Here is a 25,934-nt window from a genome sequence, read left to right as displayed (position 1 = left end):
CAAGAGAAATAAATCAAGCCAGTACTAATAGATGAATTCTATGTTTTCTGACTTTGGTGCACCCTGGTGGTCTCATGAAGGCACATCAGAAGAATCTGGATGATAAAAACATAAATATTCTTTAAATAATGCCTTTAATTGTGTGTGCAATTGATATTTTATTGACATTGGTTTTGGTTGCCACTTCATGAATTCTATATTTGGATTAATTTGTATAAATTACAATGGTTCTTTTTTTTTTTTCCTAATATTTTTCTTTTGTTTGTCCAGCAGGTTTAACAGTGACGCTGTCACTGAAGAAACACACTTGACGCTTCCCAGAGAAGGACCAACATCAGTGTCCAAACCCTCTAAAGGAACAAAAGTGCGGGATGTAAGTAATCTCTTCTGTTTACTTTTCAGAGAATAGACCGACAGCATGTGTGTGCAAATGTGCAGGAGTGACTTTTTTTAATCATGAAATATATGAGTGAATTTCAGCAGGATAGCCCCCACTCTTACCCAGCTGACATTCACAAAGCACAACTATGTGGCTTAAAGTACCTTTTTAAACATGATGCTGTCACCTCTGCTAAACTCCAGGTTGGCAGAGCAGGCCAAAAAAAGAAAGCCAGAATGGCACGGACCCGCTCCGACTTCCTCACCCGCGCCCCTATCCTTTCAATTGGGGGCGATTCAGATGAGGATGACTATGATGGTGACAGCTCCCACAGCCCCCGTCATTACACTCTACCCCTCTCCAAACAGAGCTCCGCGGAGGCAGGCTTACGAGAGTCCTGTTTCAGTGACTCAGACATGGTAACAGGCACCATCCTCGCCTACAGTGGCCCTCTCTGCTTTCTTAAAACATTTCTTCTTCTTGACTTTTCTAACCCCCTTCAGCGGAGAGCACATACAGATCTGCTTCAAAAGAGCTTCAACAATGCCGTTTTTGTCAAATGATATCTAATATGACACTTTCACATTTTAATCTTTAATTTTTTTATATTTTATTCAATATTTTTCAAAACTGGTATTTTAAAGACATTAGAATACGCGCTAAAACAAAATATTACCTGATCCTGCCAAGAGAATGAATCGGGATTTTATCTATTACATAAATAATAACACAGCCATTAATCCATTTTACTTTTAGAAGTATCAGATGCAGATGAATTTTGAATGTGTTTGGCTTTAAATGTTCAGCTTGTAACATAGTTGCTTCTCTAACATTGGCTTCTCTTTCTCTGACAGCACTAACCATGACTTCTCTCCCTTTTTTCCCCTGTCTAGTTAAATAACAGTATTTGCACGACACCGGGTTCTGTTCATCTCTTTTTTCTGTCACTAAGTAAACCTGGAGAATCCTTGGGAAAAAAATGTTCTAATCATCCTCAACTTTCCACTTGATTTTTTAACTTGTGCCTTTTTGTTGTTTTTTTTCTTGAGAAAATGGTTTGTACCATATGTTTTAAACCTTTAGTCATTTAAGACTTTTTATATATATAGACTGTGATATTATGTTTGTCATGAATATCATTTATACTTTTACTATGACACAGAGGACATTATAACTGTAAATACATGTTGCAGTTAATGCAGCTGCTGTGATGTGATGATGCCATCTGCTGGCCTGAATTAGGATCATAGTGCACAATAATAAAATCCATTCACCCTCATTCGTTTCAGCCTGTGAGCTCTCAGGAACCGAAGAAAGTGCACAAAGCCATGTCGTCGGGCGATTTGGTCAAAGTGGACTCAATGAACAAGAACTCACAAGATGGAAGGTTAGCTTAGCGTTGACCGCATTTGTAGTTTTGCCTCATTTCGTTTTAATGTCGTAATATACTGTATGTAGCCACTAACAGTTTTCACCAGTAATCGGTTAATGTTGATGAATTTTGTTTTTGTTTTTTAACAGGGTTCGTGGTAAGATGCGTTTCTGGGGTAAACCCAAGTACGGGGACAAGAAGTCGTCCAGAGAAAAGCTGCTTAGTGGGAATGATTCCCTGGATGGCGACTATGGAGAAACTGGTCCACTGCTGGGAGAAGGTGCATTATTTAATATATAATGGTGCATTTTTATGTATCTAATTATTGCATATTGAGAGACATCAGACAATGAAACAATGTATTTTAAATCTTTGAATGTACTTGCCATTCATTTGCCGTAACTTCCGTTAAACTACAATTCCTGTAGATCTGTCACTAATGGTGGTTTCCTCCACTCAGCAGGTCAGGAAAGCATGTCACCACCCTGCAGTCCTGATATGATGCTGGATCGAGACTTGAAGGAGAACAAGGACCCATCGCCTAAAGTGAAGCGACGGCGCAGTGTAAAGATCAGCAGCGTGGCTCTGGAACCTACACAGTGGCAGAGCGATGCACTGCAGATCCTCACCTGCACCAATGACTACAGGACCATGAATGACTTCCTAATGAAGAAGGTGTGACCCAACATGCACTCACACCTTGTTCTGTTGGTATCAGCAAAGTCATTTCCTCACAAAGCTACGGACAGACCATGTTCTCACTAACGTGGCTGTGGTGTCTTGTTTTAGATCAACGACTTGGACACCGAGGACAGTAAGAAGGACACCATGGTGGACGTCGTCTTTAAAAAGGCTTTGAAAGAATTCCGTCTGAACATCTTCAACTCATATTCCACTGCACTCGCTGTAAGTGTGGTCAACACGTTTTGCATGATGAATTTAAATTTACTGCCAGTGCTTTGTCTAACTTTTTGTCTGTGTCCTAATCCTTGGGATCAGTGTTGGAATATAGCGCTCTATGAAAAGTATATATAGCGTGACATAGAAAGTTTATTTCACTGATATCAGCTTTAAGATTACTCTTTATAATACTGTAAATGTTTTGCCCTCCCTATGACTCCCTATGATATTTTTCTCCCTAGATGGATGATGGGAAGAGTATCCGCTACAAAGACCTCTATGCTCTGTTTGAGCACATCTTGGAGAAGACCATGCGACAGGAGCAGAGGGTCTGGAGTGAGTCTCCTGTCAAAGTGTGGGTCAACACCTTTAAGGTTTTCCTGGATGAGTTCATGACAGAGTATAAACCTCTGGACAGTACACTCAGCAAGGTAAGGACATGTAACCGCATCCTGACTGCCTTGGAAATTAAACACATATATGCAGTTTTTATTATTATCATTCAAAATTGTGTTTGCACAGATTTTTTGTCAAAGTTATCTGTTATAGTTGTAATATCTCAGATGTTTTATTTTGTTTTCCAGCAGCAGGTTGTCAAACCCGAACGCAAAAAGCGGAGGAAAAAGGACGCCGACATTGTGAGTCAGAGTTCATTCTCAGTTGATTCTCATCATTACAAAATAAAGATGATACTTTGCTAAAACAGTCAGTGCTCTACACCTCCATTTACTTTTTGAAACAATATATAAATACACCAGTGACCAGAATAAAACCTGGCTATAAAGAACGAGAAAAACATGTAGAGCTGAAACAATTACTCGATTAATCGATTACTAAATTAATCGTCAACTATTTTGAAGCTTTTTTCATGATTAAAACAAGATTTCTGACTGTTTTAGCTTCTTAAATGTGAATATTTTCTAGTTGATTTGCTCCATATAAAGAATAAATAATTTAAACTGAATCATTTTGGTTTGTGGACAAAACAAGACATTCAAGAACGTCATCATTTCCAGGTTTGACAAACACTGATCAACATTCGTTAACATTTTCTGACATTTTATGAACCAAACAGTTACTCGATTAATCGAGAAAATAATCAACAGATTAATTGATGAAAATAAGCGTTAGTTGCAGCTCTAAAAACATGAGATAGTAATGTACATCAACTCTGAATTAACCTGTGCTCTGCTGCCCCCCGCAGGTGGAAGAGCACAATGGCCACATCTTTAAGTCTACGCAGTACAGCATCCCCACATACTGTGAATACTGCTCATCACTCATCTGGATGATGGACCGCGCCTGTGTGTGCAAATGTGAGTGAGCATCAGAAAAAGCTAAATTCATAATCAAACTGTTGTGTTAGTCAATTATTGTGGGAAAAAAATACACTATAATTGATCATTCAAGCTTCTCAGTTTGAAGATTTGCTGCTCTTTTTGATGTTACGTATCTTAAGGGCTATTGAACGCTGATTAGACAAAATAAGATATATGACAGTGTTGCCCGTGGCTCTGAGAACTCAAAATACACTAAATGGTATAAAAGCTATAGTAAGCACTCAGAGAGTACAAACGTTTCTGCAGTGTCTGCACTCCCCTGTCTGGCAGGGTTAAACATTTAATTAAAACTACAGTGCCCCAATTGCTTTATTTTTGCCGTGGTCTGAAACATTTGGGTTTGACATCAAACGATGAATATGAGACAAAAGATGAACATTACAGCTTTTACTTCCAGGTATTGGAACATGTGACTTGACAGGTGTGTTGTGTTGCCCAGGTGTGTCCCATTACATTGTTTATTCCAACAATAAATAGCACTGAATCTGAAACCAGAGAACTGTCTATGGGTGAAACACAAGCAATTGTGAATTTGAGAGAAGATGGGAAATCAATCAGAGCCATTGCACAAACATTGGCCATAGCCAGTACAACCATTTGGAATGAAACCACTGGTGTACTGAGCAACAGATATTAGGTGGACCAAGGAAGACTTCAGCAGTTGATGACAGAAAGAAAGACCCTAAAACAACCTTTAGTTAATATAGGAGGGCACTGTATTCTGAATCCATTCAAATGTGTCCTTTATTTTTTATTTAACCTTTTTACAAACAGACACATATGTGATCAACCTCTTTGGTGGAATTGTTACAAGCAGCCTTACAATAGATGTGATGTTTGATCACCATGATACACTAAAACATTGTGTGTTGATACCACCAATTTTAAAATTTAACATTTCACTACAATTGAGCCAACAATGACTTTGTGTAATCTGTCAAGTCTTTTTTGACCTCAAATGCACACTTTTACATTTAAATTCATAACTTGCCCACACACACACACACACACACACACACAGTCTGGCCTCAAACACTGAGCCCCACCCCCTCTCCTTCTTCCGACCTAATCAGATTGTTTTCAACTGGACTCATGGGTTCTGCAGCTCAGTGTCTGCAGAGATTTCTCCTTTATTCACGGGATGTTTTCTTAATTCCAGCCAATGCTGCTTGTGTTAACATTTTTGTCTTTTGGCCCAACTTTTTGCTGAATAATGAGGAGACACTGTCTTTCTGTTGATAATGGAAATGACCCGTTTGATTTCTCTGGCTGTGTTAATCCAGTGTGCCGGTACGCCTGCCATAGAAAGTGCTGCCAGAGGACGACCACCAAATGCAGTAAGAAGGTGAGTTAGTCGTATTATTGTGATTATTGATTATTATTGAGCTTGTGTCATCACACATGAATAAAAGTACACAGTATCATCGTGTGTTTATCAAAGGCTGTATATAATGTTTGTGTCTTGTGTCAGTTTGATCCAGAGCTCTCCTCCAGACAGTTTGGAGTCGAGGTTTCTCGTCTGACTAATGATGAGAAAACAGTGCCCCTGGTTGTGGAGAAGCTAATCAACTACATTGAGATGCACGGACTCTACACTGAAGGAATATACCGGAAATCTGGCTCCACCAACAAAATTAAGGAACTCAAACAGGGACTTGACACGGGTAACTTTTTCTATAAACTACAGCTAACGGGTGAATGGTTAGCTTTTAAAGGTCCAGTGTGTAATATGTAGCTGAGCAGAAGTGCTATAAAATAAAAACGTGTTTTTTGTTTTCACAGCCTTAGAGTATTTGCTCAGGCAAGGGTCTCGCTTTATGAAGCACAGCAGTCTGATTAGGGATGGGAATCGTGTCAGTCAGCATCGGTATCGGCCCGATACTGGACAAAATCACTGGATCAGATATCGGACAGATAAAAATAAAAAATCCGACACAATTCAAAAATCCTATATGTTGCGTGTTTCAGTAAAGAGAATGACGTCTTTGAAATGACTCAGCACAAATGTGTTGTTAACAGCTTCATAGTTCATGAATGGTCTAAAATGACTGTATTGGACTGATGTCGGTGTCGGTAGATATTCGAGTTTGTGATGTCAGTATCAGACACAAAAAAAGTCGTGCGGTCCCATCCCTAGTCTGAATGAACATGTGTTTCGTGAGGAAATAACAGAAAGAGTGGGAGAGAGTTGTTATAACTTTTCTGGTATGCAAAGGCCACCGTAGTTTGAAATAGGTATGAGTGATTGGATGGACCTTTTAAAACTAAGAACTATTTATGGGGTCTAACTAAATGCGATCTGGTTTGCCTGCATTCCCCAAACAGATGTGGAAAGCATGAATCTGGACGATTACAACATCAACGTAATTGCCAGTGTTTTCAAACAGTGGCTGAGAGACCTGCCTAATCCACTCTTGACCTTTGAGCTGTATGAGGAGTTTATACGAGCCATGGGTGAGTAGTCATCATCCAGGCGTACAATGCTAATATGTACTTCAAGTGCATTCTGTCCAAAGTTTGATTTTATTCTTGATTCATCTTGTCTGAATGTCTCTCCAGGTTTGCAGGATAAAAAGGAAATGATTAGAGGGGTGTATTCAATTATTGATCAGCTAAACAGAACTCACATATGCACTCTAGAACGCCTCATATTTCATCTTGTCAGGTAAAAAAAATATCAGTTCTTTAATAAATGAATAAACAGAATATTATTTCCTTCCTGGTGGTTGACTCTAATGTTGAGTTTGTGCTTTTTAGGGTCGCCTTGGAAGAGGAGACAAACCGTATGTCTGCTAATGCCTTGGCCATAGTTTTTGCTCCATGCATCCTTCGTTGTCCCGATACCATCGATCCACTGCAGAGTGTTCAAGACATCAGCAAGACGACTGCGTAAGCATGAACTTAGTGTCTGTCAAAAAATTACCTCAGACATTGCTTCACAAAGTGTGGGGTTAATCGCCAAATGGGGACACAGTCGCGTTTCATTCACAGCAGGACACATGACCAGGATACAAACAGTGGAAGTGGAATTAAACTAATGTGTTCCATGTGGGACCGATAAACATCAGCTTCTTTAAGGCCATCAATGTCCAATTCAGCAGGAATTTTACAACGGAGCAAAAGAGTACATTAGACTAAATAGAAACAAACTAAAAAAAGATTGTTCTGGAAAGTCACACATACAGTATCATGTCAATTACATCTGAAAACTCACAACATAAATTGTTTTTTTTGTTTGTCACTACTTTTTACTGGAATGTCTCTGGTGTACAAAATGAGTTGTTTTTTGTTTTCAAAGAAACTGAGCCACTGGTGTTTTTGTAGACATTTTGGCGCATTTTAATCCCGAGTTGGATAAGAAGGATTGTACTTTGAAAGAGGGAGCGATTAGGGAAAACACGCAGCAAAGGTCAGCATTGTGAAATTTGGCAACATGGGAACTTTTCCAGCTGCTGCAGAGAGTTGTAGCTTCAGTACACGGAGCACTAGCTCTGCCAGGTGAGCTTTCAGGTACCCACTGGTCTAAAGGAAGCTAAGGTTTGGTTCAGACGAGACACATTCTCTCTATCTCTCTCTGTCCATCTGAGTAAACAAAAGATAATATGAAGTTTTCTGTCTGAGTTGAAACAGAAACTAAAATCATAAACACATTGGTGTGGGGACATGTCATACATCCAGTATGAACTGGGCCTACATGTATAAGAACAGCACTGTGTCATTATAGAGTATTTAAAAATCTCTGAAGTGGTTTTGTCTTGTTATTCCACAGGTGTGTAGAACTTATCATCTGCGAGCAGATGAGTAAATACAGATTACGACTGAAGGACATCAATACCCTGGAGTTTGCTGAAAACAAGGCCAAGTGCAGATTGACTGTCATTCGACGGTCAATGGTAAGATAATAAGATAAATAATAATATGACCTGTATGAGAAATCCCACTGTTATCAGTTGTTATGAATCACACACAGGAGTTTAAGTCCACCTGACTGAGCCTTCGGTCCTATACTAGCTATGATGTCTCTTTTGAGACGTGTACAAATAGCTGTTTGATTTTTGTCTATAGATAGATGAATGGATGGATGTACTTTATTGATCCTAAAACTGGGAAGTTTTTGAAGCAATAGTTCACACTGTGGTATGTATGCATGCATCCACCATGTGGCTCACTCAAAAAAGAAATCTAGAGCAGGAATTGAAAATGTTTATTTTATTTCCGTCAAGTCTGTCTCTGGATAAATTGTGAACAGAAGTGTTTAGAGCAGGGGTCTCAAATTCAATTGACCTGGGGCTCACTGAGTGTCGAGTTTGGTCATTAGGGGGCTGGTCAAGAAAAAATAGTCCAACATTTTGAGAAAAAAAACATTGAAATTAAAATATTTAGGATGCTATTTCACATCATTTCAAAATAAAAGTCTTTGTTTTGATATGGAACGATAAATAGTTCACAATATAAAGGTATTTATGATGCAACATGAATCTATTAATAAAGCAAAAACATACAGAAATAATGATGATAGTGATTCTGTCAAGTTGACAGTAACATTGTATCATATTGTTACTGTCAGCTTGACTTTTAAGAACTCAGAATGTCAACAGTAAGAGGCTGAAATGAGAACGTAAATAAGTTGCTAGAATTGATTTTGATATTAGACTGTATTTTATTGTCTCTCTTTTTTGACCTGTTTGAATCTACAGTCACTGATCTCGGGTTTATTTGTTTGTCACTTTTCCTCTTAAGCAGCCAAATGCAGCTAAAAAGGTAAACATTGTGTGACAATGTGACGTTTTAGTTTGTTCATGCGTATTAAGGACAGCCGTATTGTTTTCAACATAGCTGTTCATTTCATATGCTTCCGTCCCTGCATGTGTGTGAGCAGCTTCTTATAAAGAACAAATGTGAGAAGATAAAATATCTGATTTGTTTTGTGTTTTTCTCAGGGAAAAGGCCACTTACAGAGACTAAGCTACAACACACCTTCACCTCCACTAAGTCCCCGCCTGCCGCCTGTGGCCAACACTGTGGTGGAGGAAAGCGGTGGTGAAGAGGGAGCAGACTCTTTGGTTGAAATATCAGAGTATCAGCAGGCAGCCATGCAGCAGGAAGAGAGAGTGTTAACAGAGCAAATTGAAAGCCTGCAAAAAGAAAAGTAAAATCTGTCATTGCATTTAAAATGATGTGTCAATATTACATTGCATGTATTACAAGTGTTAGCTGTGCCTCAACATTTTTAATGTGGAGAGTGTTTTCTTCTGCAGAGAGGAGTTGACTTTTGAGATGCTGACTCTGGAGCCCCGAGCATCAGATGATGAGACCCTGGAGTCAGAGGCCTCCATTGGTACAGCTGATAGCTCTGAAAACCTCAACGTTGACTCTGAGGAAACCATTTCTGACTTCTCTGGTATGAGAATCACAACTCACCTTTCAGTTGGAACAGGAGATAAAAAACCCGACTTGATTTGTCATTGTTTTTTACTGCAGAAAGAGGTCCGGCGTTGACATCCCCATGGCCTCGAAGGTCTGATGGAAGGAGCCCCCGACGCCGCATTCTCCACCGGCAGCCGGACTCTCTGGACTCTGTTGACTCTTGCTCTAGTGTTTCTTCCTATTCCTCCTCATCACACTACCACCCATTATCCTCCTCTTCCTCCACACGGCGCTTTCGTTTCCACTCCAAGTCTCCACCCCAAGGCTCAGGTCCAGCCCAGTCCCAGTCCCTGAACACGTCTCAAGCCTCTTCTGATAGCATAGAAATGAGCCCTACAGGGGATCTTGAAGGCATGCATGACAATAGGCCCCAGTTTACCAGTCGAGGTACCTTCAATCCAGAGAAGAGCAAACAAAAACTGAAGGGGGCCAAGCATTCACCAAAAAGGCACTCAAGAGACAGTGGCGGCCATAGCAGGGACCCGCCAGACATACCACAGTCGCTGGTATTGTATGGCAATAATGAATTCATGGTATGAAGGACTCTGGGACACCAGAGGAATCCCTATCCAACTCTCTGGCAAGCATATATATGTTCTCTATGGGAGGTGACGTAGAAGCAACCAGTCACTTCTCAAAGCGCTTTTGCTTAGCCTTTCTTTGTTGAAGTCTGCAGAGAAGTGTTGTCTTAAGTGCTTCCACCTCTAGACAAGGAGACCGTTGGCAGAGGGACTGTAGTGTGTAGAGCAGCTCCCCTTCTGTAGCCTATACTGTCACCCATACTCTGAAAGTGCCTTGGCAGATCTTTACTCGGCGCCAAGAGGAGACACACTGAACAGGAGGACAGAGAAAAGGGAATGTCGGACAATGCAGAAGACCACTCGGCATCAGGGAATGTTAACGTAGCTGGAAAGCTGAAGCAGTGTACTAAAGCGAAGAAGAAGAAATCAGGCATCACGGATGCTCCAGTGATATTATAGGTCTCCGATGTTAGCTGCTTAATGAGTTTACAGTTTACAACAATGAGTTAAAGCAGTGGTTTTTCTGTTATGGCAAATTTATTTTTCCCCTTATTTATAATTTTTAATGACGCAGAAATTCATATAATATACAGGTATAAATACTGTACAAAGCCAAAACACCAGCCTCTGCTGGGTTTTTTGAAATATTTATCTTTTTTTTTTGAGTACCTTGGGCAGATAATGTATGGATGTGGACAGTGGACGATTTACATGTGAGCGTGTGTGTGTGTGAGGGAGTGTGTGTGTGTTTGTGTCTGTGCACACGGCGAGCGCTTATGGGTGACTGTATGTGCTGATAAAACCACTTCATGTGTTTTTAGTTTGTGCTGCTTATTTCCCCTCATAAGGGAAATACTGCCATGAAAGGGACCAAGTCCGCTGGTGTTATTCCAGCCGAGGGGATCCCAGCCCTGTAAAGAATGTTGGATGTGTATTAAAATCCATGCATTTACTGCTTAACAGCCATACAACAATTGTTATGTACAGTACAGTTCATATGTACAGTATAGTGGACAAATATTGTTCTTTTCTTTAAAACCTATTATTCCCTTATGCTTCTGAACCCTTACCCTCCTCCTGTCTGAAATGTTTGCTCAATAGCAACAAAGCAAGAGCATTAAGTCACAGTGTCTCCTGTCGTTATTATCTCTTCATTTTCTGTATTTTCTAAACCTGCGTTGAAATTGTACACAACCCCGGAGATGACATACTAAAATAGGCCTTTTATTCAGCAGATGTTTTCACTCTGTATTGCATAAAATTCACACTATTGTAATGTAATAATGTCAACAATGATTCATTCTACTGACAGGACTAAACTTAAGCAGCATTAAGACATCTAAAAAGTATGGAAGTCATCAATTCTACAATTGAGGAAGAGGATTATGGCCACATGTAAAAATGTTTGAAAACTAAATTTAAATAAATAAAACCACCTCACTTCTGAGATTAATGTTTTTATATATTTTTTTTGTTTTGTTTCCCAAAACATTGATGTGTAGCCTTAATCCTCTTCCATATACATTCATATTCTGGCATGTTACACACGTATGCTTTAGTGTGGTTGTATTTTTACTTCAATACAAGTAAACAAGTCAGAAACCTGACTTTAATCTCCTGACTAAGAATTTGGACTTTAATCTCAGAATTCTGACAGTTTGAATTCCGAGATTAAAGTTGGTGTTCTGACTGTTTTCTTTTTTTTTAAATTTTGTCTCCCAAAAAAAAACAAATGTGGTCCCAATTCTCTTCCATATGAATTGTGAAGCATGATGGTTATTGTACGTTTTAATGTGGTTGTATTTGACTTCAGTGGGGTACACTTATTATCACATTGAAAGACGGTCAGACACAGTCAGACAGTCACACGAATTGTATATTGGACACTATTTGACATCATTTCTAACAAAAGAAAAACGTCAGGTAGGATCATTGAGAAGAAATGACTCAATCACGCGGGCCACCGATCGAGCGGCGCATGCGCAGAGGCTGAGTGTCGCAGCAGCAGCAGCAGCACCGCCGGCACTGAGCTGAGGTGGAGCAGCAGCAGCAGCAGCAGGAGCCGCCACCACGGAGACGGGAGCTGTCGTTGTTTTTGTCCGTTTGATAGCAACTTTTCTCCACGATGTCGGCATATGACAGTAACCCTTTCGCGGACCCGGTGGACGTGAACCCCTTCCAGGTAAGACTGTTTTGTCGTATCCGCTACGAGCCGAGTTTTAGAGAAGGTTTTGTTCCTTCGAGTCAAGTGAAGACTGAAATATGCTGCGACCAAAACCTGTTTGGTTGGTTGCTGGGTTTGGTTTGGCCCCGGTATTTCCTGACTTAAGAATCGTATGTGTTAAGAATAATGACACGTTGACGTCCAATTTTAGCCATATGTAAAAAGAAAGAACCTGTCTGAGCGGATTTGCCGCTGTACGTGTGCTGCGAAGTCACTTGCTCAGGTAAAGCAACATACCCACGAACAGGTGTCTGCTGCTGCTGTACACCAACTGTGACTCCTCCTGGAAACGCCATTGATTAAAGTCATGTTGTGATCAAGACCAGTGCACATTGTATACGGTTTATGTTAGGGTATGTGGAATCGAAATCGATATGTACTGGGGTGTTTTGGTTTTTGGCGATTTTTAAAATAATCGTCTCCCCCAGAATCGTGATATTTATGTTAGCTTGATGAACAGAAACAGCTAAAAGTAGCAGTTGTCGGTTAACCTAAAAATTAATTAAACCTTCTGTTTATCAGTGTTTGCTGCAATCCAGGGTTTTCAAAAGGCAGTGTCCTGTTTTGTGAAGCTCCGTTTATTTCATTATCCACTTGGCCTGTTTGTATTTATCTGATTATTAGCAGGGGCAGCTAAATGTAGCAGTTAACATACTGTTGTACCAGTTCTATATCACTGTCCCAGTCAATGCAGATAATGCCAGACTGACTGAGATGTAATGTGCATTGATATAGGAAATATGACTCGTGGGTTATTGTCTCAATGAATGAAACACAATTTTGGTTTAAGGAAGAAGGAAAAGAAAATCACAATTGGAAATACTATCGAATCACAATACTTACAATACCCAATTATTAACAGTGATAAAATCATCTCAGCCCCTATTTAATATTGGTCAGGCTCTATCTTGCAGATCAACAGTAAACTTGAACTTGTATCAAAAATACTAATGCACTAAAATGTCAAACTTCACTGGAAATTAAAAATATCAACACCCAAAAGCACATTTCTTTCATGATGCTCTGTAAAAGCAAAACTATTTCACTTTGACAACAAAGTGTGAACTGATACACATTTATGTGCTTTTGGACTTAATAATAGTAATGTCCTTACTCCTTTTTACTTACCTCAGTTTGTTTGTATTTGTATATTTTTTCCATCCAATCACAAGACTGGGCTGAATTACTAAAACACTAGATAGAACCAAATGCTTCACTTCAAATCAGATCTTTCATGGCCGATCAGAGATTTAATGACTCTCTTTGTAAACTCACGAGTTGTTTGTCCTCATCTCATGTTTTAATATCAAAATAGCTCTAGGTGGTATGTTTATAGGCAATCATGTGTCACTGTGACACATTCACGTAATAAATTAAAACGTAAGTTTGCTCCCTCAAAAGTGAAGACACTGTTTCAACTGAAATAAGAACCTAGAGTCTATAAATAGTTAATGTGGCAAGTGACGTGTGTATTCAGGTGCTCTTCCTGGACTGGGTGGGACACTCATGGACATTCCTCTTTACACGTGGCCTTGAATTTAGGCGACAAAAAATAACTTTGGCCTCATAACTTCTCATTTTACTTAACTAAGGTACGGGATGTATGGTTTCTTTTCCAGGATGCCTCAGTCACACAAGCCACCAGCGGAGGCAATGAAAACGTAGGAGAGTTCAACCCCTTCTCTGCCCCTGACATGGTGAGATCCTCTGCTTTTAATGTAACCAATGATATGATCATGGACAGATTATGAAACACAAATGTGCCCCCACAACCCCTCCTGCACAGGAGAGGGACAGCTAAAGCTCTGAGCAATATTCAGTGATTACAATGCATGTGCAGTAATTCTGTGTCACTCTGTGATTGGTGGTCCATCTTTGTCTCTCTGTTGTCTTTTATTTGTCCCTTCATTGTTGTTTTAGGTCACATTGTGGGTCTTTTTCGTTTCTGTGTGGATGTCTTGAACAGGAAATTACAGTCACCTTCATTCGTCCTAGTTTTGATTTAAGAAAAAAAAAAATAATAAGAATTACTGCTTAAATTGTTTTTACAGGGACACCACTCTGGCACAACTATCCCCATCTCTGCAGTCTCTTCTCAACCAGCGATACTACAGACCTCTGTGGAGCACAGTGCAAAGGTGAGTCAGGCATACACATTCACAGATGGAGAAAATTCCATTTTGAACATTTAAGAATAGTAATAAATTGACTAATGGGCCAGGTTATGAGTTGGATTTTCTTCCAAGGACTATTGTAACGCAGAGATTTTATGTTTTCCGACTGAGAAAATACCTAGTCAGTGTTTTTTAGTACAAAACCTTAGTCTCAAATTTACCAAAACACAGTGTTCACAGATACTATTATGGTTTGTACATCTCTTAAAGCGTATCATCCGCTGAACATGTAACAAACAACAAAACAAATTCTGTATATTACCAGGTATACACCTGTATGTTATTTCCACACGTTGAAAAAAGTAGCTGCACTGCAATCAGTTAAAATGTTTACTTCCCACAGTCATTGCTTAGTCTTATGCTGAGGTTATTGTATGCTTATTAAGCATTACCTACAGATGTAGGATGTCGTGACCTGTAAGCCATATAAATCAAGCACAGATCTGGGATAACTCACAAGCTCCCAGCAGAAAGTCTGTCAAATTCGAAGTGATGAAGTTACCTTGACCTTGGCATTAGATTCAAAAACCAGGATTAACATTGTGTTTCTCATCCTAGTCCTACTAGGGGTAAAAGTGACAGTATTAAGAGTGTTTAGAGTGCATCTCTCCAATCACCCACCAGGCAACTGCAACTGCTGCCCAAGCTGACCTGCTCAAACAGCAGGAGGAGCTGGAGCGGAAAGCAGCCGAGCTGGACCGTAAAGAGCAGGAGCTAAAGAACAGGACGGCAGGCAGAGCAAACAATGGAAGTAAGTGACTGCAGTGGTTTTACGTTGTGACATGCATGAACTATAAGAACTGATAACCACTCAAAATAATGACTCTGTGAAATGTCTTTCAGCAAAAGAGAACAACTGGCCGCCTCTACCCAGTTTCTCCCCTGTAAAGCCCTGCTTCTACCAGGACTTTGAAGAGGAAATCCCAGAGGATTACCGCAGGATCTGCAAGAGAATGTACTATCTCTGGATGTGTATGTATCCCAGTATGCAGTTTTCCCCAACACTGACTCAGATAACAAGTTGGATTGTTTTTGAATATGACAGAGTCACCAGTGTGCATGATAAAATGTTTTTCATATGTAACCTGCGTCCCTCCAGTGGAGGATAAAGTGGTAGATGATGAATGGATGGAGCAAGTACTTTGTTTATAATCATAAGTGAGGTATCTTCAGATACATGTAGCAACACTTTCTTCTTTGTTAATGTGTTTGAGTTGGAGATCAGCAGCTATAGATGTTGACTTTTACTTGACAAAATAATCACAATTTACAACATAATTTAAATGTGATGACTGAGTGTCTCATATGTGCTGGATCTTTTCAGTTTGGTTGTAATTCTTTTAGAATCCAACAGTCCAGTTCATGACTGCCAGTGCAGAACCCAATCATGTCATTCATTTCTGTCACATTATTGGTTAAACATTTAATGAAAGCATTACTCACAACCTTTTTTAACCATCCAAACTTTGTTGGGTCACTTAGTTTGAACTCTGAGGTTAAAGGTCACCTGTGTGTCTCCACAGTCCACTGTGCCACCCTCTTCCTCAACGTGCTGGCCTGCCTGGCTTACTTCACTGTAGACAGTCAAAATGGTGTGGACTTTGGTCTGTCTATCCTCTGGTTCATCCTCTTCACTCCTGTGTCGTTTGTCTGCTGGTACAGGCCGGTCTACAAAGCCTTCAGGTACGCTGTTTAAGCAGTCTCTTAATGAAATGTACTTTGATTTACAATACTGACAGGACATTACATTGTTTGATTCAGTTGTTTTACAGATACAGAAAACTTTATTTATCCCTGAAGGGTAATTGAATTTCTTCAGTCCACTGACCACAAACACACATTCATACAACAGAAATCTTGGGTGTTATGCCGGGATCAAACTACGCAATAATGACCATCGTGAAAGACGAAATATTGTGTAGTCTGATACCGGCATAAGAGGAAATATTAGTAGGGTATATGTAAAGAAAAATTTTAATAAGCACACGGACAAGGCACAGAGCACAAGATTTCATATTTTAAAACTAAGTTTAAAAGAGAAATCTGTAAAATAACATCTAGGTTTCTACAGACTAGCATTGAATTTTTTGGAAATTCGAGGACTTCTAGGCAAAGTTTTGTGGCTTTCATGCTAATGTGTCTTTTCAATTTAGAGTAATGTTGAATAATGACTGCAAAAACAAACATCTTAAATGTTAAATATCAATAATAATGTGGTGTCTCTGTCTATTTTTGCTCCCCAGGTCTGACAGCTCCTTTAGCTTCTTTTTCTTCTTCTTTGTCTTCTTTTTCCAAACGGCAGTGTACATTATCCAAACTGTGGGGATCCCCAGGTGGGGAAACAGGTGAGTGGGAACATTTTTTTGACTGAATAAGTATCTGTAGGGTGGTGTTAGTGTATGACGTAGTTGCTTATTGATAACAGATTTCTGTCAATAGTAAGTAGGAGTCTCTACTCTTTGCTTTATACACTGTGGGTATGCATGGGTCAGCGGTTCATCTTCATTCTCACTTACTGTGTTTGTTTGTTATGTGTATTCTTGCTCTGCATCTCCTCTCTTGCATCTCTTTGACAGATTCCTGCTGCCCTAACTTATCTGGGTTGCTGCTTTGTAAGTGTGTGGAACTTTTCTCTCTGGGTTTCTTTTCAGATTAGATAATATATCGGGCTTCCGTACTTTACATCAGTCACTTTTTCAAACTTCATGCTTTTCCATTGGTCATTGGTGAAGGGCAGGATGTTGTCATTTCCTTTTAGTTGAATACTTTTGATTAAATCAAGACAAAAAGTATGTGTTGTGTATTCTCACTGCAAAGTCTTTAAGTGATTCATGTTATTTGTTTGTTCTGTGTTTGTCTGTTGTTGTTTGCAGTGGATGGATCACAGCAATCAGCATGATCGGCTCCAATTTGGCCGTGGCTGTGGTTATGATGGTGGTCGCTGGGTTTTTCACCGTAAACGCCGTATTGGGTGTCATCCTTCTGAAAATGGTACGCTAATATAAAGTGTAATACTGGGCCTTGTTGCAGTTTTTAATTTGCAGATATTGTGATTTAAATAATCTTGTGTTGGTAAGTAGGTTCCAAATGCTTAATATGTGAAAGTATTTAGAAGTGAATTAATTCACTGTGGCATGATATTGTTTATTTCCACTCCAGTTTAGTGAGGCTGGCCCCAGATCAAAGAGAGAAACATAACTGGAGAAAGTAAAAATCATGATAACAAAAACCCTTAACAGCAGCTACGATGGAAGGGCATCAAAGGGAGTACAAAGATTTAGAATTTGCTGAATGGATCTGAAGGTTCAGAAATACTCAAAGCAGGTCAGGATGCTGAGCTTACATACAAATGATTCATGTGGAAAGAATCAGCCAAACCCGGCACAATGCAGGAAATGTAGATGAAGGGCAAATGAAATGGGGAAACTTGTATCCTGTTGTTAATGGTAGTAGCACTTTATTTATTAAGACTTCTTTTCATTGTAACAATAACCATGCGTGCAATTACGACCATGACCTTGTCCTTCATTGTCGTTTGTATGCTCTTGCCGTGCACACCTGCTGCAGTGCAAACCCTGACTATGTCTAAGAAGCAATCACAAACCTGTATTTAATCTGTATTAAAATATGCACATTTTTGTCACGTACAACATGTTGGATAAAGGTAAACACCTCCGTAAATAGCCTGTCTTGCAGTGCTTTCTCAAATCCTTGGTAAAAATGATCGAATCAACACCTATTACTTGCTCTTATAGTTGGTGAGACCTACCAATCCTTTATTGAACATATAAAACCTGTCACTGACTATCTCTGTCCCTTTTCTCCATTTCCCCAGGTCCACTCTAAATACAGAAGGACAGGTGCCAGCTTTACCAAGGCCCAGCAGGAGTTCTCCCAGGGAGTCCTGACCAACCGATCCTTCCAGTCTGCTGCAGCCGGTGCTGCACAGGGAGCGTTTGGCAGGAGCTAGGAAAACTGGACTGTTTTCCTCAGGAGAGTCTCATCTTTCTGTATGTCACTAAAAGAATGTATCAAACAAGCCATGTCCTAACATTCTTCTGAGGAGTTTTAGCTTAGGGTTTGATAATTTGATGAAAATACTAATAAGGGTGTCCCCTTTTTCCAATTAGAAATAATAATAAAAATCCCCCCCTGAAGATTTCTAAATAATTACAAAAATACTGCTGCTGCCTTTATATGACATTATGCCTAGGTGATCTTGCACCAATCCGCTCCCTTCTGCGACCCAGTTTTTTGAATTGTTTGTCTTGTCACACTGCTGAAATTCCAGGGGATTGTTTTTAGCAGTAGATCCAGTTCTGAGATTTTTTGTGGGCACTACTTAACATTTTCAGTCCTACATCCACCTGCTGCTGTTGTATTTCCTCCTTGCCTTTGTCAGTCTTGAAGTAAAATATATCCCTTACCGTGCAAAGTGAGGAAATGTCGCTGGGCGACACTTGATTCTGAGAAACAGAGAGAGCTGCAAGGAGCTGATAGGTTTAATCAGCTTCGTGTGAACTAATTCGCCAGTGACTTGAATGTAACCGACATTTGATCATATTTAAAAGTTATGCACTACGGTTTTAGAGACAAAAAATATATGAGAAAAGAATGAGGTCTCGTGTAATGTTATTTAAATCTCAACTACCCTACGTTTTAGACAGCATGTTGTAAGTTGATGCTGTCTTAAAACTTCAATTCAAAGTGAAGGTGAAAGGAAAATGATGACGGTGAAGAGGAGGCATAGTGGCCGTGATATCATTTGATTGTCAGCACCTCATCACTACATAATCTATTTAACATGGCGGACTAATTATGTATAAATAAGAGTATTTGTTTTTACACCATAGAACAAGGCTGGAGTTTAGTGAGAGTTTAGTTTAATTTTTAAGATACTGGGGATTTTTTTCCTTTTTTTCCCCAGGTGAAATTAAAATGACCCATCACGTGAACACCCTAATATGGGATTTTGATAGTTTAAAAAGTGTATTAGACATGAGAATGTTTTCCCATCATTGAATGATGGTTCCTCATAATGTATGTATACATATTGTCAGCACAACAGCATCTAGATACTTAAAGGGTAGCCATGTTGTGTACACTGTATTCTACGAAATGAAACCGATAACTTAGTCATTACTCTTTACAGGATGCTTCTAAAATGTTACTAATCACACAACTTTCTCACAAAATGTTCTATTTTCAGGTGTATAAAGTTGATACGCTTGTGATTAATAATGAAGGTGATGGGATGAAGGGTTTTTTTGTACTGTTACTGTAACTTATTGAAGTTAGACAAAGAGCTCTTCTGAGCATACATGATGAAGTAGTTTAACTGGTTTGTTACATTTGACTTGATGTTAGAAACAACATTACCTTTTTCGAGGTGTGGAGTTTTGCTGCACTTTCATTAAAAGGCATGTTACACCTTTATTCATGCTAAGTTACTGAAAGATTTTTAATGTAGAATTATTTCCAAAAAACCCATAAATGAGCTAAAAGAATACAAAATGATTATCTTGACTTGGATGCAATCTCAAAAGTCATAGATGGGCTGTCTGTTATTCTTACAGCGAATCACTTAGTTTAGCTTTAACCTCAGGGCCTTGACACTAATGTAATCCACCAATTTTTGTGTGGGGATTTGAACACAAGGCTGTTGGTTATTTGTGTTTTTATCAGCTTTTTATTTTATTGTAATGTTTTCCTTATGGTCATGTTGTGTAATAAGGTGTTGTACATATTGGTGTCTTATTTAAAACTTATTTTCAAGAGTGGTATTTGGTAAAAATGGTGTCTCAGTCAAATTAAATAAATTGGGTTTTTTCCTCTCTCTTTTGACAATTTGGTTCATGTTATGCACATTATGCTATGTAAAGATGTATTCATACTTAAGTATGCTAGTACACATACTATGTATTTGCTTCGTAAATTAAAAAATAAATAGAAGTAGGATTATCAGTATACATTGTTGGATAAACATAACATTTCTGTGACTTGCCATTTACAGGGACATTCCCAATTTCATTATCAAGAAATATGTTTCTTTGTAATGAAAATGTGATGGTGAGATCATGTGTGTTGCACATCAATTATTGAAGTGTACATATCTTAAATAGATGGTCTCATCGTCAGGACATGTTAGTATAAGGATTAAGTTTGGTTTGGTGATAATGTGGGCTGGACATAGACGGTTAACGTTCACGTTATATAGTCAAAAACATTTGTTAATAAACATAATAAATAACATAATTGCCTCGTCAAGCTCGACTTCCGCGTTCCACCGATGTATCCATGGCAACAGCTTCTAGTGTTGATCATCCCAAGATGGCGGACCAGGAGACGTCCACGGCGGTGAGTGTGAAGTCGAAGCTTGTTTTCCTTCGCTTTGAGTAAACGCAACATTAAACGTGACGTTTGGTAAAGTGTTAGTTTGTCATTTAATTGAACAAACGTGTTTCTGAGGTTTGAGGAGAGTCGTCGTACGGCGCCTGTTATGTAAACGTTAGCTAGCTGCCTGGCTAACGCACTTAAAGCCTGCTAAGTTGATTAAGCTGCTGATGCCAACTTCCTTTAATATCTGTAATCCCACTCATCTCAGGGCGAACCAAACTTGAACTGTAACATCTTTATTGACAGTAAGGTGGTGTTACAGTGTTGACAACCGTTAGCCTATTACGTTTATGGTGTAGGTGATGTTAGTTGATGACAGCAAACAACCTTGTTAATGTTTAAATGTTAGTTAAACACTGCTCCCACAAAACGTAGCAATGAGGCAATGCATAAGTGAGTTAAGAATGACATTGTTGGAATTTAACTACTGGGATTGTGCATGCCTGCATTTATAATTTTCGCTGTTTAATGTGATTGAGGAAGAGGAGATTATATACTCATATCAAATGTGTCCTAGCCACCTTTAACATTTTCATTGCTTTTCTCAATTTTGTAAATAAAGTTGATCAGATTAATCATAGAGTTGAATCCCTGTGGTTTTGACTCAGATCAGACAAACATCAAGAATATTTGCACTGGGGTTTTACTGAACAATATTTCATCTAATGAGAGGCACTTAACAGACTGGGAACGAGATTCAGAAAAAATACACACACTCAAAGGCCATATTTTATCTACAACTCTAAGAAAAAAGTAGTATAAATCTAAACTCTAAATCTACTGAAAAAAAATACAACACAAACTCATAAGTAAGCTTTTATTTAATATTAGATTAAACTTTATAAATTAAAATTCACTCAGATTGTGAATAACCTCTGACCTCAAGTCAATGAGGCATCTTTCCCTAAGCTTTAAACCCTCAGACACTAGCACTTCCTTGACAAAATACAGCAGAACCTACACAACCTACATATTCTCTTATCAAATAGAAACAAACTTTTTTAGGAGTCGAGCTGATGTAGTTTGTTGGGGTTGCACTTTTGGCGCTCGCAGTGGGAAACAGTGATAGATGGGTACAGTGTAACTTGCTCTGCAGGCTATGGATTGTGCATAGTGTATGCTGTTGCTTATTTATTTGTTTGTGCTGTGTTGTTGATATATTTCAGCTCCCTCTTTCTACCGAAGCCAAGAAACGACGAGCACCTAAAGGTACGGTGGGAGCTGACACTTAAAAATCATCCTCACAGTGTTTTCAAGCGTCACAATTCCACTTTACAATACATGTTATTTTTGACATTAATGTCTTGTAATTACTGGTAAAGAATATTATCAAAGGGGGTTTGAAACTAAGTGTCCTGCAGAGGTCACCCTCTCCCTTCTCTCCACTGTCTTTGAAATGAATAAACTGTGCCGACAGTCTGCTACTGAACCATGCTCCAGATATTTCTCTATGGAAAATGTCCCATTAGCTGGATAATGCTGTGGCTCATTATGTTTTTTTTATAGTGTTTTGTAATCACTGCTAATACTTCAAGTTATATAGGAGCAATTAAGTAGACACCACTGTATTGTGTGTGTGTACATAAATATATAAATAATGTGTGTGTGTGGAAATTTGAAATGATTTGAACTTTAAATCAGAAAGAAAACCTTTTGTTTGGCTCAGAAATTATATAATATGGGCAATAAGTGAAATATCATAATCAGTTAAAAGCCCATAAAGCAGTTTTGATTGCCTTCATAAGCCACTTAGTTCACATACATACATTCATTCATTCATTCTAATGACCCCCATGTAATAAAATTGCCGTTGTGAAATGCACACACAAAATGAATGATGTTGTACGCAACAGATTTGGTTTTGTCTTGTACAATGCATTTATTACATTCTCAGCAGTTAACAACTAGAGTGTGTGGCAAATCAGATCATTCTCACAAGTAAGTCCTAAAATCAATTGAAAGATCATTGCACCTGTTTCTAGAACAACGTGTTTTAGTCGAATCGCTAAAAGGGCTAAGTGTTAAGTCTTTGAATAGGAAATCTGAATAGGAAACTTGACAAGACCAATGGTGTTTGAAGTATTTCGTGGTAAATTTCCAAAATTATTTTCACCGCATTTTTCATTACATTCTCCCCATGTGTCTTTTGATCTCAGCACGTCTCTTCATTGCTCTTATCCCCTTTTAGCAGATGGTTGAAGCACATGGAAGGCAAATCTGTCTTAGCATTTGCCAGATCAAGTATAACAATGAGAAAATTCCTCCATGTTTGGGATGAAGTTTTTAAAGGGACTATATTTGGGGGACCTCATGCTGTGCCCTTCTTCCGTGCTCCTTTTTCTGCTCCTCTCTCATACAGTAGTTGCACAAATACATGCCTCACATGTATCTCATCTCTCCTCTGCAAATACTGTATGCCCTGCTTTGTGTATGTGGACACTGGAGCACCACAGGGCCACAGCTGAAACCCAGAGACAAGAATATTATTGCTTTCTCAGCAGGAAGAAAGAGGATTAGGTCGCTTGAAATAGGGTCGCACTGAATCTTGACGAGGCAAACATGTGAAGACCATGCAATCTTGCACTCGGCGATGGAGAGGATTTCTGTGAAGTAGTTGGAAGAGGATCCACTTTTTGCAGCAGATCAACAGAGCACTGCTTGAAGCACTGACGGATGAAAACAGGGCGAAGCTTTAGAGTAATTCACTCTGTATTTTTTTTACAGAGGCAGTTCATTAATGATATCCCCCTGTGTCAGTAGCAGACTCAAAGCCTAGTACTCCACTTTACCTTGCACTGAATCCTATTTTTAGAGTTGGAGTGAGTGTAGTAGTTGCAGGATAACAGGATTGCCGGAATCAAACTCACTTGAATTGTAATTATGTTTGCTTCCTTCCTTGTGAAATGAAATAAAATGAAATGTCGTCTCCACTGGGAAAAAGACTTGGGAGCTCTGTGGTTTGGTTCTTAAGGTTACATATCCCTTTCTAAAGCTGGCTTTGCATTGTGCTTCCCATTCTTGCAGCATCCCTTTTTCACTTTTTGTTCTGTCACAAGCACCTACCTGGCTTACGGGAGACATCGTTTCCCTGGCAACGGGAAAAATATCTCATCCTGCCGAGACATTAAAAGAGAAGCGGGGAGCAGTGTCTGTCATGAAAAACTTGCTCACAAGGTGACATTTACAGTGAGGCTGGTGAATTAATTATAGTTAAGCCTGGGCTTTTGGTTGAAGTGTTAACATCTATGTTAACTGTCAGATCAAATACTTGCTAGTGATTCTGCAGAGGGAGGAATCTTTCAAGATTATTTATTCAGCTGTCTAATTGGCAAAAAAAGACTGGATATTAAATTATATTGAAAAATAGTTAATAATCCAAGCTGTCTGCTCGAATGCCAAAACTTGCTCGCAAGCCACGATTTGATTTACAGCGTGTCCATTGAATTGGCTTGAATTTAATTAGGCTTCAGTGGTAAAAGGAGGGCACTTTGAGGATTGATAATTCTGTTGTCACCAAAATAAGAAATAAACTCAGCAGTAAAAGTGAAATTTTGCTCACATTTGCAGTCTTTTCATCCTATAATGTTCTTTTACTCAGCTCCAGAGCTTCCAATTGTGGAGAGGAGAAACTGGCTAATTCACCAGCACTACATACGCAAAGACTATGATACCTGTAAGGTAAAAGCACCTTCATCTTTATATTCTTCTTCTAATGTGTAACACCATTAGCTTTACTTCTTAGATATCACTTTGTGTTATAAGATCTTCACTCACTGTTTTAACATCTACTTGTTTACATATTAGGCGATCGTCAAAGAACAGCTCCAGGAGACTAATGGCATGTGTGAATACGCCATATATGTTCAAGGTGAGTCATCACTTCAACCCTTCTCCCACACACATTAAACAAATGTGGCGCTAATTAACAGCTGCATCAAATGCTATGCAGCATAAAGTTAATTAATTCCTGCAAAATCTCTTTGGATCCTACACTAAGCCTTTGGTTTTGGGTCATGTACTTCCTCATGTAGATGATTATTTCTTTTGTGTTTTTATTTCTACCTGCAGCACTAATATTGCGTCTCGAGGGCAAGATCCAGCAGTCCCTGGAGCTGTTTCAGAGCTGTGCCATCCTTAACCCCAGCAGTGCTGACAATCTCAAGCAAGTGGCTCGATCCTTGTGAGTCTCCTTCCACCACTATTCCTTCTCCATTAGCGTCATAACAGGACAGACTTATAAATAAAACCACTTCAAGAAATATACAGTATAATAGTAATGACAGAAAAACTGCAAGTCATTTTTAGGAAAGACTGTTGTTTTTTAGACCCAGGACAAGTTTCAACTGCTTTACAATGTAAAGAATGGCTATTTTTTGTTTGTTCTATCTGTAGATTTCTCCTGGGGAAGCACAAAGCAGCCATTGAGTTCTATCATGAAGCTGCAAGACTCAATGAAACAGACTGGGTAAAAGAAAAGACACTTCTTTTGTTGTTTCTCTCAAAAACCTTCTCAATATTTGACAAGAAGAAAGGATAAACTTAAACCCCTTTTTCCTCATTTATGCAGCATTTCAAAAAAAAAGAAAGAAAAAAGCTTTTGCTTTGCTTTTCCATATACGTAACCTGTAGACCAGTATTCAACTGCACCTTTAATAACTGACGGAGTATCTTTAGGCAATGTAGCCAGTCTCTTCTAATACTGCTGTGTGAAATTTCGTTCATCTAGTTCAATTAACCATCCCGTGTAAAATTTGGCATTTTCTCTCACTCCAGGAGATCAGTCATAATCTGGGTATGTGCTGTTTCTTCATCAAAGACTTCAAAAATGTGAGTGTGTGGATCTTAACCAACATGGTACAGTCCAAAATGTATTCCTTCCTCTGTGGTTTGATCATTTTCATCTTCTGTTTCTGTCAGGCTGAGGAGCATCTCGGTACAGCTCTCCAGATAAATAAACACGAGAAGACGTTCATGGTGCTTGGGAAAGTCCACTTGCTGGCTGGAGACACTGACAAAGCCATAGAGGTGTATAAGAGAGCAGTGGAGTAAGTCAAGTTCAAATGTGGACAACAGAAATCCAACGCAGTAACTAAACTAACTGGTTTAGTTACTGCTGTGGACTGCAACAGTGATTTTTATTTGATTTTATATGCATTTTAACTATTCTAATTAAAAATGTATATGATTTCATCATAAATATT

At 39.0% G+C, this 25,934-nt stretch overlaps 3 protein-coding genes across 17 annotated transcripts in view; all 3 read left to right on the top strand.

Moving 5' to 3' along the window:
* The window catches only part of myo9aa (myosin IXAa), an 89,896-nt gene extending 78,832 nt beyond the window's left edge, over positions 1 to 11,064 (top strand). For 3 of the 11 annotated variants that reach the window (XM_044030082.1, XM_044030083.1, XM_044030076.1), the window contains 19 exons: positions 271 to 373; positions 583 to 798; positions 1,669 to 1,766; positions 1,901 to 2,031; positions 2,215 to 2,426; positions 2,541 to 2,657; positions 2,894 to 3,082; positions 3,236 to 3,289; positions 3,856 to 3,967; positions 5,275 to 5,336; positions 5,463 to 5,655; positions 6,317 to 6,445; positions 6,551 to 6,656; positions 6,749 to 6,880; positions 7,761 to 7,884; positions 8,732 to 8,752; positions 8,932 to 9,140; positions 9,250 to 9,392; positions 9,473 to 11,064. In XM_044030082.1, the coding sequence (XP_043886017.1) occupies positions 271 to 373; positions 583 to 798; positions 1,669 to 1,766; positions 1,901 to 2,031; positions 2,215 to 2,426; positions 2,541 to 2,657; positions 2,894 to 3,082; positions 3,236 to 3,289; positions 3,856 to 3,967; positions 5,275 to 5,336; positions 5,463 to 5,655; positions 6,317 to 6,445; positions 6,551 to 6,656; positions 6,749 to 6,880; positions 7,761 to 7,884; positions 8,732 to 8,752; positions 8,932 to 9,140; positions 9,250 to 9,392; positions 9,473 to 9,957 (2,836 nt within the window). In that variant the 3' untranslated portion in view covers positions 9,958 to 11,064. The remainder of the gene's footprint in view (positions 1 to 270; positions 374 to 582; positions 799 to 1,668; positions 1,767 to 1,900; positions 2,032 to 2,214; positions 2,427 to 2,540; positions 2,658 to 2,893; positions 3,083 to 3,235; positions 3,290 to 3,855; positions 3,968 to 5,274; positions 5,337 to 5,462; positions 5,656 to 6,316; positions 6,446 to 6,550; positions 6,657 to 6,748; positions 6,881 to 7,760; positions 7,885 to 8,731; positions 8,753 to 8,931; positions 9,141 to 9,249; positions 9,393 to 9,472) is intronic. The other 8 variants (XM_044030088.1, XM_044030077.1, XM_044030078.1 and 5 more) reach the window with 8 other exon arrangements.
* Positions 11,065 to 11,962: 898 nt separating this feature from the next.
* On the top strand, positions 11,963 to 20,173 carry scamp2l (secretory carrier membrane protein 2, like). The gene is made up of 9 exons (XM_044030635.1): positions 11,963 to 12,121; positions 13,783 to 13,860; positions 14,215 to 14,301; positions 14,962 to 15,088; positions 15,181 to 15,309; positions 15,861 to 16,020; positions 16,581 to 16,682; positions 17,211 to 17,328; positions 18,173 to 20,173. The coding sequence occupies exons 1-9, from the start codon at positions 12,065 to 12,067 to the stop codon at positions 18,305 to 18,307; spliced, it is 993 nt and encodes a 330-aa protein (XP_043886570.1). The 5' UTR covers positions 11,963 to 12,064; the 3' UTR covers positions 18,308 to 20,173.
* A 77-nt stretch (positions 20,174 to 20,250) lies between these two features.
* The window catches only part of bbs4 (Bardet-Biedl syndrome 4), a 48,212-nt gene continuing 42,528 nt past the window's right edge, over positions 20,251 to 25,934 (top strand). For all 5 annotated transcript variants that reach the window (XR_006360783.1, XM_044030626.1, XM_044030628.1 and 2 more), the window contains exons 1-8: positions 20,251 to 20,694; positions 21,900 to 21,942; positions 24,332 to 24,411; positions 24,538 to 24,601; positions 24,802 to 24,913; positions 25,126 to 25,198; positions 25,507 to 25,560; positions 25,651 to 25,778. Coding sequence is in view for 4 of the 5 variants with exons in the window: in XM_044030626.1 (XP_043886561.1) it covers positions 20,635 to 20,694; positions 21,900 to 21,942; positions 24,332 to 24,411; positions 24,538 to 24,601; positions 24,802 to 24,913; positions 25,126 to 25,198; positions 25,507 to 25,560; positions 25,651 to 25,778 (614 nt within the window). In the remaining variant the exon portion in view is untranslated. The remainder of the gene's footprint in view (positions 20,695 to 21,899; positions 21,943 to 24,331; positions 24,412 to 24,537; positions 24,602 to 24,801; positions 24,914 to 25,125; positions 25,199 to 25,506; positions 25,561 to 25,650; positions 25,779 to 25,934) is intronic.

This window comes from Solea senegalensis, linkage group LG7, assembly GCF_019176455.1.
Source record: "Solea senegalensis isolate Sse05_10M linkage group LG7, IFAPA_SoseM_1, whole genome shotgun sequence".
Lineage (NCBI taxonomy): Eukaryota > Metazoa > Chordata > Actinopteri > Pleuronectiformes > Soleidae > Solea > Solea senegalensis.
This window is presented reverse-complemented; position numbering and strand designations above follow the sequence as displayed.

Coding starts and splice junctions, on each gene's coding strand:
- scamp2l (XM_044030635.1), top strand. CDS start 12,065: ATGTCGGCATATGACAGTAACCCTTTCGCGGACCCGGTGGACGTGAAC. Junction 12,122..13,782: donor TGGACGTGAACCCCTTCCAG/GTAAGACTGTTT, acceptor TTTCTTTTCCAG/GATGCCTCAGTCACACAAGC. Junction 16,021..16,580: donor CCGGTCTACAAAGCCTTCAG/GTACGCTGTTTA, acceptor TTTGCTCCCCAG/GTCTGACAGCTCCTTTAGCT.